Source organism: Neolamprologus multifasciatus, chromosome 7 (genome assembly GCF_963576455.1).
Source record: "Neolamprologus multifasciatus chromosome 7, fNeoMul1.2, whole genome shotgun sequence".
In the NCBI taxonomy this organism is placed as follows: Eukaryota; Metazoa; Chordata; class Actinopteri; order Cichliformes; family Cichlidae; genus Neolamprologus; species Neolamprologus multifasciatus.
Genome location: NC_140445.1, coordinates 22,198,154 through 22,210,875, shown reverse-complemented (window position 1 = coordinate 22,210,875; position 12,722 = coordinate 22,198,154). Strand labels below are relative to the sequence as shown.

Sequence of the window (12,722 nt, the reverse complement as noted above, 5' to 3'; positions counted from 1 at the left end):
TGGATTTGAGGTTTTTTTTTTAATATTGCCGAGATTGACTTTGGCAAATTAATTACCATAGATGGATCGCTGTGTGATCTTACAATGAGAAACAACTAAGAAAATAATTCTTTAACTTGTGGTATTTATTTTTAAGGTGCAATTTGTCAACCACAGGGAGGCCAAGTTATTGGTTCTTTTAAAGACAGTTGTTTTGTGTCATGGTTTTAATCTTTACATTTTCTTCCACTCAATACAATTAACTTGTGCTTTTTTCCATTAACAACTCAGCCAGCTCTTCCATCTCTCTGTCAACAGCTGATAATGAGAACCACACCAAAGGGGACTCTCCCAAAACCTCTTCAGTATCGGGTCCTCAGGAGCAGCTGTGGAGAGGCTCTCAGGCTCAGGCCCATTCCTCAGTTAAACTACAAATCCAGCCTCAAAGTATCTCCCAGAGAAACCATGCTCTCACCCGTAAGTACTGCAACTTCATTAAGCCTGGTGGTTAAGAGGCTTCCCATATGTAATATCCCACTGGGCAATTTTCTTGCATACCTGTCTCTTTCACAACATTTTCTGCCTTTATCGCTACTGAATAAGTAAAAATAAACAGAAATAAAACATTTTGGACATTTGGATAGTTTTCTGTGTAGCACTGAAGCACTATGCCAATAGCTCTTTGAAAGTACAGTAATGTTGCATTCGTGCTGTAGCTCTCATCATGTCATTGGTTTATTAAATAAGCCTACTAGGAACATTAACACATAAGTAATCTATGTCTCTGATTAATAAAGGCAGCAGTGGTGTCTGCTCTGTGTAGCTTTCCCCTTTGATTGCAATGACTTCACACCATGTCATAATCCCTCTCTGATTGTTTTTATATCCTTTTTCTTATTTTAATGTTTCTGCCAGAATATCCAAAGAAACATAAACACTAATTGTCTTTCTTATCATTTGTTCTGCTTTCCTAACCATCCATCTGCTGTCTGTCCTGGCAGAGAATAATGGACTACCTGAGAAGGAGCGCCAGCAGGTGGCTGAACGCCTATTACGGGTAATGTGTTCAGATCTGAGCATGCTAAATGTGCTCAACAGCAAGGACTTCCTGAAGTTGGCACAGACCCTAGTGGATACGGGTGCTCGTCATGGTGCCTACTCAACCCGTGATGCTCTTGGCAACATGAGTGCCTTGGCACTGCGGCAGCTGCCCCGCATGTACAACCAAGTAAAAGTCAAGGTCACGTGTGCTCTAGGCTCAAATGCTTCACTTGGCATCGCCGTCACCTGCCACTCCCAGACATCTGGCCCAGACGCTTGCTACGTTCTAACAGCCTACCAGGTGGAGGGCTCGAGACTAAAGCGTTACGTGCTTGGTGTAAGGGAGGCTGAGCTGAGGGAAGGGCCAGAACAGGTTCATCACTGGGTGCAGAACGTGCTTTCTGAGTTTGTGATGTCAGACATCCGCACTGTGTATGTCTCTGAGCCCAGAGTGTGGGCGGCAGGATTTGGAGGGTCACCACTGGGAGGCGGGGGCCGGGGGCGGATATGTTTGCGCTGCGCAGGATGCTCACTCGGTGCGGTTGTTCAGGCCGTTCTTGGGAAGCGAAGCCTCCAGGCTCGAGGGCTTCATGAGCTGGCTGAGCTTCTCTCCACATGCAGAGATATCTCCTCCTCTACCACACTCATTCTCCGTGATGAACAGTGTACCAACACATCCACAAGCACAACTGAGGAAGGTCCACAGGGCAACCCTGCACAATGCCCCACCCCTCCTTGTTGGGATCGTATGGCCGAAGCTCTCCTGCAGGTCCATGCCCACTTTGAACAGATTTGTGAGGCTTATGGCCGCAGTAAGGCCACAGCCCCGCTCCTCCAAGGTCTCAACAAGCATCTGCTAGGCACCCTGGCTTGTCTGCTGGCACCTCTGCGCCTGGCAGCTCTGGAGCTCAGCAGCCAGAGGAGACCAACTTTACAGCAGGTGCTCCCTGTCTACCTGCGCTTGGAGAAGTTCTTCACATCCAAAGCTGGAGAGGCTGGAACCGGCACAGCCAGCAAACTCTGCCACTATTTCCTAGAAGCACTCAAGGAAAACTTCAAGGTATTAAACTGGTATTGCTTACATTTAATAACTTCTGTATTTCTAAATGAATGTTTATTTTATCTTAATTTAAATAAGTTACACTAGAACTGGCTTGTTCTGTGTGGCAATTGTAGTTTTTATTTTATAAAATTCATTTCACCTGATATTTGCATCTTGATTGTACAATACACAGTGTTTAACAACAACAAGATAAATAGAGTATTTTCTATGAGTAAGTACTGACAGTATCATTTTTCCTTTTTGCCAGGTTGAACGAGCTCACCAGGTTGCTATGGTCCTGGACCCACAGCTCAAGCTGCGTTCAGTGCCAGCCTACCAGCATGAAGACATAATCTCTCGTGCGTGCGAAATGGCTGCTGAAACTAGGGATGGTGGTATCACTGGTGGTGGAGGTTCAGGTGGCGACGAGCGGGACGCCGATGGCCCCCCCACTCCTAAAATAAGCCGAGTAGAGGGAAGTGGAAACAATGGTGGCCCCTCACGCGGGTCCTCCTCATCTTGCACCGTGTCTGGTAACGATGACAGCCAAAGCCAAGTTAGACAAGAGATTTTTCAATACCTGGCTGAGCCTCTCCTCCAAGGTGCACCCGATCTCTTCCAGTATTGGAGCTCAACAGTGGGCGAGAAGTTCCCCAAGCTCGCTCGCCTGGCACTGTGGCTACTTGCAGTGCCTGCTGTGGGCATACGCAGAGAGTGCTTGACTGTGTGTGAGCAGAGCTTGGCTATGAAGAGGAGGCAGCAGGTAACTGCTGAGGAAATGAACAAACTAATTTTCCTTCACTCTAACATGGGCTAGAAGAAAACCTAACTAACCTAATCAACCAAACCTTCACCTCCAACCAATGACTCAAGACTATTATTTATATATTTTAGGTTTAGACTAACTGTAAACATAAATGTGTATGGACATCAAATACTTCTCGAGACAAATATTTAAAGATAAAGTCACATTGTTAAGGTTGCAAACACCCATAAAACAATACGGTGTATTACATATTTTTTATGGAGTTGTTAAGTACTGTGGCCAAAATGTAGGGGTGGAACAGTAACTCTCAAAAGATTGTCCTGTTTGGTACTCTGCCCTCGGTTTGGGATGCACACATAAGCAGGATGAGTTTAGTCTCGTCACAGCCAGTGATTTGATTTACTCCAGCCTATTAACTAAACTACTACAAGGCTACAATGCTGTTATTCTCACTGGATGACAACATTTTCAGGTAAAGCATTCATTGCTTGAAGCTCCTGTCCTAGACCTCTGAAAATTGACTGTCAAAGTTGACCAGGTATTTACAATCTCTAAAGTAATATTCATTGGTGTATGACAAAAAAAATCAAGCGGTGGATCTTCACTGCCATTGCACCTCTGACAAATAGGTGTACTAGGTTTATCATTTATTATCACAAGTCATAGAAGTGTTTATTTTCCAGCACATTCAGCCACGGGCAGGTAACTGAGAGCTTAATCATTGCAGTTGACTTTGATGGTTGCATCAGTGTCCTAAAATGTAGCTGCAGATGATTCGCATGCAGTGCATGCAACTTTTTCATTTAAAAAAGTAAAAAGTAGCAGAAAAACACAGACAAAACAAGTGTGATGCTTTTCTTTTTTATGTTACCAATGGTAAAGAAAAGTGATCCAACGTTTTCATTCTAGATACAAGTCTTATGCTGCTAGATATAAAAGTCAAACTCACTGACTTGCACAGAAGAGACGAAATGATAAACTTTATCTTTGGTGGACATTTCTTTACAAGTGATTTTCATACATCTACAAAGAGGAAAACATCACATTAGAATCTGTTTGTGGTTTCGATTTCATTCAGCTGTACCATATCCTAACAGGCAGTTAAAAAAACGTGATTAATCCGTACATTATATCGAGCAGTGATAGCATTATGTGACCCTTTTGACTATCTCATTGTTAGTTTCCAGTATTGCTACATCACTCAGCTCTGTAGCCGATTAAGAATTGCGTAAGTTGTTTTTACACTGAAGACATTTTACCTTTGCATTTCCCTCAGATGAAAGGCTTGGAGGCAAAAATGCATAAATCTTTGTTTGCGCCTATAAGTCTATTTTTTTTTTAAGCTCAGTCTGAAAAGGCTTGTCAGTAGGGACTTATGCGCTACGCATTTATAATTTCGTATATACATGCTGTCTTCCTTATGTGAGCTACACGTTTCCCTTTTTAAGGCAATAAGCTTTATCCACAGGCCATAGTTTTTTCCACTGTTCTCATCACACTCCTACAGTTAATTATCAAGGATAAACTCTTTCAGTTATTTGTTTGTAAAATCAATGGGATTTTCTCAGGAATGACCATATCCAAGAAGGCACCGCCACTTTTCCTCACTGTACCGAAAAGAAACCAAACTGTGACCTCAATGCCGAGGTATGTACTGAACCGTGACTTTTGTGAAATGTTCCACCCCAAATACAGTTAGTGCCAATCGCAACAAACAAGAGAAGAAACACTGAGGGTTTATTTTTTACAGGACACATTCTGCTTGTGCATTTACTAAAGTCAACGCATGCATATGTCAAGTTATTTATTTTTTTATGGATCCTAGTATACATACACTTGAGCTTTTACCTCCTAAAATGACTTGGATGAATGGAAGCTATACTGTAAATCTTGTTTGTTGCTTCTGGTACTAATTAGTCGAGTACTGGTTTGTTATCTCTGTTTTTTGGGCCTTAAGTCTCTTTCATGCAATCACCTTAAACCCTACAGTCAGAGCCAACATCATGCCTTTATATTACTGTTTAATGGCCTTCTTTTGACTCATCCTTTCAATGGCTTGTAGACATTGTATTTACTTTTTCTTTTATTTGCATAGAAAGGGAAACAAAGCAGTGTCCCAGTGCTCAGACGACTCATGGACAACCACTGTACTTTTAAAGTGCTTGTTGTCAAAATGTCAGATTAACTGAGCATGTGTGCTTTCATCTTTTTCATTCCCACGAGGTCAGTAATAATCTTTACAGTAGCACAGTATCCACATGTAACAAGTATCCGCTGTATAAACGTATACTGAAATGACTCAGTGGTAGATATCAGAGACTCGTTTTGAAAATTGTCATTTGGCTGATTTTATTTTGTTTTAGGGCCTCGGGCTACATCACCTGCCCCTTAAACGCTAACAGCCAACCTAAATATCACTTTATTACACGATTAAGAGTAAAAAACAAACTTTGCCCAACTTTAAGCCCTCGGGCAACTTCAGGTACAGACATACATGTGTTCCCTCTCAGTATTGTGTCTCGTTCATTTCAGCTGCTGCTTGTGTACGACAGGTCCATTCAAACATTCATTTCCTGTTTCAGTGTCACTTTTGACCTTGAATCGGTTCATTTTTCCGGCCAATAGCAACACTGACACACTGTACTTGGAACTGATGTCACTACTCTGATGCTTCTGCATATCATGCTTATTGACTGAAAGGCTGCCCCGTCATCCTCGTAGCGATCGATGCTAATCATCCGCATTTGAACCTAAAGATCACGTCCTTTTTTCAAGGGTTGGTGAAGGACAGTTTACAGTTAAATATAAGGTTAATGTGACTGTAACCTTTTAGTTTGTGAAGAATGACAGAAAACGACACGCAAGAAAAGAGAGGGAACAACCATCAGATTATGGTTGGACATCGGATTCTTTTATTACACCAGAATGCCCTTTTTACTTATGTCATGACATTTGTCATCTTTGTTTTAGTGGCATTAAAACTTTAAAACCCTCATGTCAATTAAAGGTCAAAGGCTCTGCATTACAAACTGTTCATAACTACACAAGATGTTTTTTAATAGACTGTAGCCCTCCTTACCTCCAAGCTTTGATTTAGTATTTCATAAATGCTTTTTTCCCCCATAATGGTTTTCTTAATATATCTAATGTGTTTTTTTAAAATATATATATTTATATATTTTGGTAAAAAATCAAAAAAAAGAAGAGGAAGAAGAAGAAAAATTGCTGTAAATTGTATTTAATTTTTTAATTACCAATCCAATGTTTTACCTCAGTACTCAGAAGGTAGTGTTGTAATTTAAAGATTGGAAATCAGATGTTCATACAAAAATTTAGGCTCGTCAAAGACATAGTTAAAATACTGTACAATGATTTGTGGTTTCAAGTTATCCTCAACTGAATGATGAAGGGATTTTTTTCTTAGAGTTTTTAAATAAGTATTTTCAATAGGATATGCTCTGGGACAAAATGCCATTGTTGACGTAATGATGTCAACTTAATTTTCTGTAGAAATAGCGTTCTTTTGTTGATTAAACGAGTATATCTAAGATATGCATGCTTTTAATAAGAGTTCTGATATATAACATTATAAGCCAGTGTCTGTCATCAGATGGAAATGAATCATATTGGCTCTCAGTTGATGTTTAAGACACTCATTAGGAGTTGGATAAGCAACCCCGGACTGAATTCTAACCTTTCAAGGTGGGAGTAGCCGTGCTGATTGTGGACTGGTGTTAATGGGTTGACATCATCCATTTTCAGAGGATGTATTATGTAAATACAAGAGAACTGCTGTTTTTATGCCACAAGGGGGCACCTTCATTTCAGAGATAAAGTAGGGAGCACCAATAACATTATACCTCTTTTTCTACAGTAGCATTTCAGAAGGTTTTGATATAATAGAAAACTCAACTTAGATACTGTTACTAGAAAACTGAAATCAGCTGTAAGTTTTATTTTGTTTCAGGATTTTAACTTATTCAGATAATAAAAGTTCGGTTGTTAAAATGTGGTATAAGAATGCTAACATGGAGATCTGTTCTGTTTTAACTATGGATTATAGTCTGTATTATCAATTCAGGTTAAGAAATTAGTGTTGCTTTCATCCTATTTTACAGGTATTTCTTCCTTTTTATACTCTGCTAAAACGCAAAAAAAGTATGTTTTGATTCTCTTCATTTTGTCTTTTTATCGCACTTTGGCAGCATTTTCCTGTGTAGATTCAGATCTGAGTTGTCTTATTAGTAAACCTAATTTATACTTTTGTAGCAACACTATTTTTATATAATGGCAAAGAAAGGGTTCGGTGTCTTTTTCGTTGTTTTTGTTTTGTTTTTTCCTGTGTCATATGACAGCGCTGTTCAATGTTTCTTGAATACATTACCCACTGTAGTATGTTATGTGTGAATAAACTCCAAATCTGTGTCAAACCGTGGTGCAGAAATGTTATTTATCTGCGTGTGAGTGTGACTGGAGAGAGATTACCTGGATAGTATTGTTTGTACTTCTTGTGGAAGTGTGTATTCAAGTGTTGCAGTGAAATAGAACTCTGCTTCTGTGTTCATCAGGCGTGAAACCTTGAAGACGTTTGTGCATATTCCTGCAAAATGAGGCTGGCTGCTTATTTTCAGAACAAATGTAGACTCCCATCCAGAACGAAATGAAGCACAGCCTTTTCGCGGTGGCCGAGGGAGGGGAGGAGGGGACGGCAGGCCTCAAACACATGTAGAGGGGAAAGGAGGTCTTGTTTAAAGAAAAGAGCGACTGAAGACTCACACGGGGAGTGGATATGCAGAGGCTGCTTAAGTGCGTGCAAGGGTTCCCCAGGGGCTGCGTATAGGGCTAAAGAGAGAGGGGGTGGGGGGCCACTGGCAAGCAAGTGTTCGTCATAGCCTTCTGTGTTGGCTTCCCTCTTTTCGCACCCGGGTCAGTCATCCCCCAAGGTGCAAGCAGCAGTCTGCAGCCATGCAGAAACTCCCGCGCTCTTGCCTCGTCTGCTGCTACCAATATGAGGGGCTGCCTGCCTAATTTGCAGCACATGCATCCAAGTTGGCCTCCCCCGCTCTTCCTCCAGTGCCTCACCAACCCCCTCACACTCACTCACACACACATACACACTCTCTGCAACCTAACCTCCTTTCTTCAACACCCCTCTGCTGAAGGTGATATTTTTCCACAAGCTATTACTACTTTGACTTGCAAAGTTTGTTTTTGCTTACGGCACCAATTGCTCTATAGCCGGCCCCTCATTTTCAGTCATTTGCAGAAGAAAAATGTAGAAAACAACCCGCCCACTGGACAATTGCTTCCGTTTTGTTCTGGGTTACAGAGAAGTTGCAGATCAGCTCTTTCTGAAGTAAGGAGGAGTGTGTGGGGGCTGCTCTGCGGTCAGCACGCACGCACAAAAGTCATATAGAGAGAAAACGACTGCTGCCAAGTTCTAAAATTGTGAATTTAAATGTCGTAATGTGAATATGACAAATGTGGCAGCAGATGAATGTAAAGGGGGCTTTCCCCCTGTCCCCCTGAATGTGAACACTAGGTGGCAGAATGTGGCTTTTTATCAACTGCAGAGTGTTTGAATTAAATAATGAACAATACAGTGCAAACCAGCATTTAATGTTACAAACATTAAAAACTTAGCCCTGGGCACAGCATATTATTGTAGGGTCTTTACGATATAAAGCATCTCGATCTGACTGTTGTTGTGATTTGGTGCTATAACATTCAGTTGAATTGAACTACAAACACAGGGCTCAGGGATGGCCGTGCATTTGAACCAAAAGTCAAACATTTGCTAAAACTGCATTTCATTTCCTACGATTTCTTTAAATTACGTTCCTCACCTATTTTGGAGTGGGGGACCCAGAAGAGCTGCACATTTCTACGCATGATGCCCAAATGTCCATTTGTCTGTTTTTATAGAGGTGTGTATATATTCTACATACTGAAATAATGAGAGAAAAAGTTATGTTTCTTTTAAACTTGCTTACTTGTTTCATTCAAGTTTAAAGAGGTAAGCAATATCTCTACTTACGCACTCTTGAGCCACTCACTTACTGCTCTGTCACAGCAACCATTATTTCCTTCAAAGGTTAAGGTTAGTATTTGTTATATTGCAGGTTGTCATGTTAAAACTGGAATGGTAATAACCATTAATTAATGGATAATGGAGAACTAGGTAAACTTAAGTAGTCTCTCCTATATAATGGCTCATCTCCTGGTGTTTTCTTCCATACTTGTGATACTGCTGGAAGATACTGCAAACATTACTGTGACAGCACGCACAGATGTGCCTTTGTGGAGAAACTCGTGTACCTCTGAAACCTCAATAGGCTTAATGTACCATCTCAAGCTACCAGCAGTGACGAGGACACTGACAAAAAAGCAAAAGTAGAGAAAAATCAGTAGTGGAGTGATAAGGAGAGCGCAGTGGCCACCATGGGCAAAACCATTCCCTTTTGAGGATGGTCTTCTTGTCACCTCTTTTGTGCACCTGTTGTCGCTTTGATTTGCACTAAGGCAGGATTGTCATAGGCGTAGATTGTCCTAACTTGGCCCACTGGTATCCCTTGAACTTTAACTGACTTTGCATTAAACTGTGAGTTTTCCCAGCACTGTTAACAAGCACTAAATAACCTACTGAGAGCACAGTGGTGCAGCGGTTAGCACTGTCGCCTCACAGCGAAAAGGTTCCTGATTCAAATCACCTGGTTGGTCAGCTAAGGCCTGTCTGTTGTTGGAGTGTGTGAATGCTCGCCGCGTCTGTGGCAGTTTCCTACACCTACCCTAATTCCCCCCAAAGACATGCACTTTTTGTTAAATTAACTACTTTTTTCCACCTAAAGTGGAATGAAAGTGCTGTATGACTGCATAATGCTGCTTAATGCTGGGTAGTGCATCTGTAAACATTCTTTGGATATTAGATGTAGCAGGCTCCTATAAAGTTCTGATTGCTGGCAGGTGTCACTAAAGACTGTGAACCTAGAGACTGTGGTTTGTGCTCTGTTCCCTTTGTTTACTTTGATTGCTTTTTCTAGCAGTTAGGTTTAGGCATCATAAATATGACTATTTGAGAGTCGGTCTCACTGTGGTCATCACATGTGCATTACAGAATAATTACTATTGCACTATTAACGGCAAAGAAGAAAGATTAAAACGTACCTACCTGGTTATTTACAGTGGGTATTATAAAGTTTTAGCTGATATCTATATTGCTAAATATGGGCAATTTGGAACCTTCTATGTGAGCAATTTTGGACAGTGAGAGGTTTCCAGAGAACCTTAAACAAATTCCCTGACTCCAGGAAAACAATTAACATCATTATATCCCACTTACGTTTACCACCTTCACTGCTTTGACTTTTTTGGGCCCGTTTTTATTTGAACTTCTTCTCACAGACCCTTAAAAAAAATGAGCTCATTAAGTTGATAACTGTACTTTAGGCGGTAACACACACGCAGCCATCCAGCAACATTTCTAGTAACAGAGAGAGTTCTGTAGACTTCCTTTTGCCCTTGGCTGTTACACAACAACAAGAGAAGCATCCAGGTTTCATTTTCCCAGCCCGAATCAGGTGGTGCATGTAGCTTTGCTCCCAACCTCTGGCACTGACAAGGTTGGCACCTTCACCCCTGCCCAACCAATACCTATCACAGCTGTCGCAACTCGTCTGCTCAGTGAGCGCTGGAGGGAAAGGGAAGGACAGGCGGAAGGAAGTGTTCTCATCCTCCTCTCCTTGTCCTGTATGGAGGACCCGGTGGCACCACCACTGTAGTTTCTCCTGCTCAGCAGGTGCTGACTTTTATCAGTAGTGACATGAATGTACAGAACTGCCAGGGCACATCCACCGAGTTGCTGTCAGGTGTCGTTCCCGCTAACACTCCACCTAGCCCCTGACCTCACAGGCACCCAGAGCGCCTGTCCGTTCGCCTGCCTGCTTCACTCCCTCTGCACACCTGTGCAGGCACACATGTGCACACAGGCACGCACGGCATATACAGGCTCGCAGTCTTCCTGTAGTTGTCCAAAGGATGATGTGGTTTCTCACGATGCTCTCAGAGCATCTGTGCCCTTCCCAAAGCCATGTGAGATATAATATGATATAAATACTGAAAACTAGACGCCTTTACTGGCACACATGATAAACATCAAGGAGTTTCTGTGTTCCTTGCATGTATCTGCGGTGCGTTGTTGGAGTAGATGATAATATTTCTGAAGGAGTACAAAAAAAGTCTGACGATAAGGCCTTTCCCTGCCTATAACAGTAGAAATAGTAGCATTTCAATATTTTAGATCCGAGTCTGCTTTGAGGAGACACATTAGGCTGAAAATATGATTCTTGACCCTTGGCTTAAGGAAGGGAAGCTTGGTCACTGGGATAAGAAGGTCATGGTTAAATTTGCTCTAAGGAATAGATTTAGCCCTCCAGTGATGTCTCCCTGATCTCACCATTATTATTTATTAATGGTTTTCAGGATCTCGGGGAGCACTTCCAGCCTCCCCATGCAGGCTCAGAGAGCTGTAGACAATGACAAGAGGCAGACAATTATCTAATCTGAATTTTAGACCCTTTTAATGAAGACCATATATTTTGGGGATCAGTGAATCAGCCCTATTTGTCTTGAGTAAAGACATCATTACCCTTTTGCTGAACTTTTATATTCAGGATTTCTCACACTGGTCTTCACATGCTGTTATTAATGATCTTGTATATCTTCAGCAAGAGCTCCTCAGGTTTGACAAGTAGCAGTATATTGAAATAAGATATTATATCGTCTGAGAGCTATTACAAAATGTGAGAAGTCGGGGGGAAAACATGGACTCTTCTGCCTTGGCTTACTATGTCTTATTCTCACACCTTCGGTTTGTAATTCCTCTGTCTGCTGCACCATTTAAACGTCTTAAAAAGGAAACTGCTGAAACAGTAATCGGCAGCAGAATCAGGAGGAAATGGGAATCGAAACGGAGTTGATCAAGATCATTCTGTCTGGTGTTCAGATCCATTTGCAATTTGCAGTATTGTCACAGTAGTGAGGTGAAACTAGTGAGCTTCATCTGAATCACAATGACAGTCAGACACAGTCTCACTAAACTAATAATGGAAAAATAAATTGTACTTTCTATGCCTTTCATTGAACACTTTGATTAAACTTTCACAGTCTAGGCTGGAAGTAAACCTATGTGAACCTCTGTGGTCTAAAAGCTACCTCCTGAGGCGTTCCAATCAATGAGATGAGACTGGAAGTGTGGGCTGAAGAGGTACCCATCCCTATAAATAAATGCATACAGGGTGGTTATTGATAAAACCCGCTCCTCTCAAGAAAGACTGGTTTGTGTGAAGTGTGCCAAAATTGCAGCAACTTCATAAAAAGAATCAGAGAAATTCATAAAGCCTGTAAAGCCTGGAGAACAACTTTTTAAGACCTGAATGTTCGTGATCCAACACAAGAGGATCATGGGTAACAGCAGGAATTGTATGCAGAACAACTTGCTAAAATCTTTGTGTCTGCTATAAGAAAAAAAGAGTGAATGATATTTCTAAAAGAAGGATACTGCAAATATAACCACTGTGAAAAAAATTAGCAAGTGGAACGATGAGATAAAAGTAGAGCTTCCTGGCAAAATGTGTACTACACTACCAGTCAAAAGTTTGGACACACCTCATTAAATGATTTTTGGTCCAACTAAACACAAACCAGATGGGATGCCATCTTGCTGCAGGATGCTGTGATAGCCATACTGGTTCAGTGTGCCTTGAGTTTTGAATAAATCTACAATGGTGTCACCAGCAAAGAACCTCCACACCATCACACCTCCTCCTCCATGCTTCATGGTGGGTAGAGAGCATCCGTTTACCTTTACCTAAAGGCCTGATTTGCGCAGTCCCCTCT

The 12,722-nt window shown here is 41.5% G+C and overlaps 1 protein-coding gene across 4 annotated transcripts in view; it reads left to right on the top strand.

Moving 5' to 3' along the window:
- The window catches only part of znf618 (zinc finger protein 618), a 43,470-nt gene extending 36,212 nt beyond the window's left edge, over positions 1-7,258 (top strand). For all 4 annotated transcript variants that reach the window (XM_085166924.1, XM_085166925.1, XM_085166926.1 and 1 more), the window contains 3 exons: positions 298-456; positions 981-2,080; positions 2,331-7,258. In XM_085166924.1, coding sequence (XP_085023050.1) covers positions 298-456; positions 981-2,080; positions 2,331-2,879 — 1,808 coding nt within the window. In that variant the 3' untranslated portion in view covers positions 2,880-7,258. The remainder of the gene's footprint in view (positions 1-297; positions 457-980; positions 2,081-2,330) is intronic.
- Positions 7,259-12,722: the final 5,464 nt, after the last annotated feature.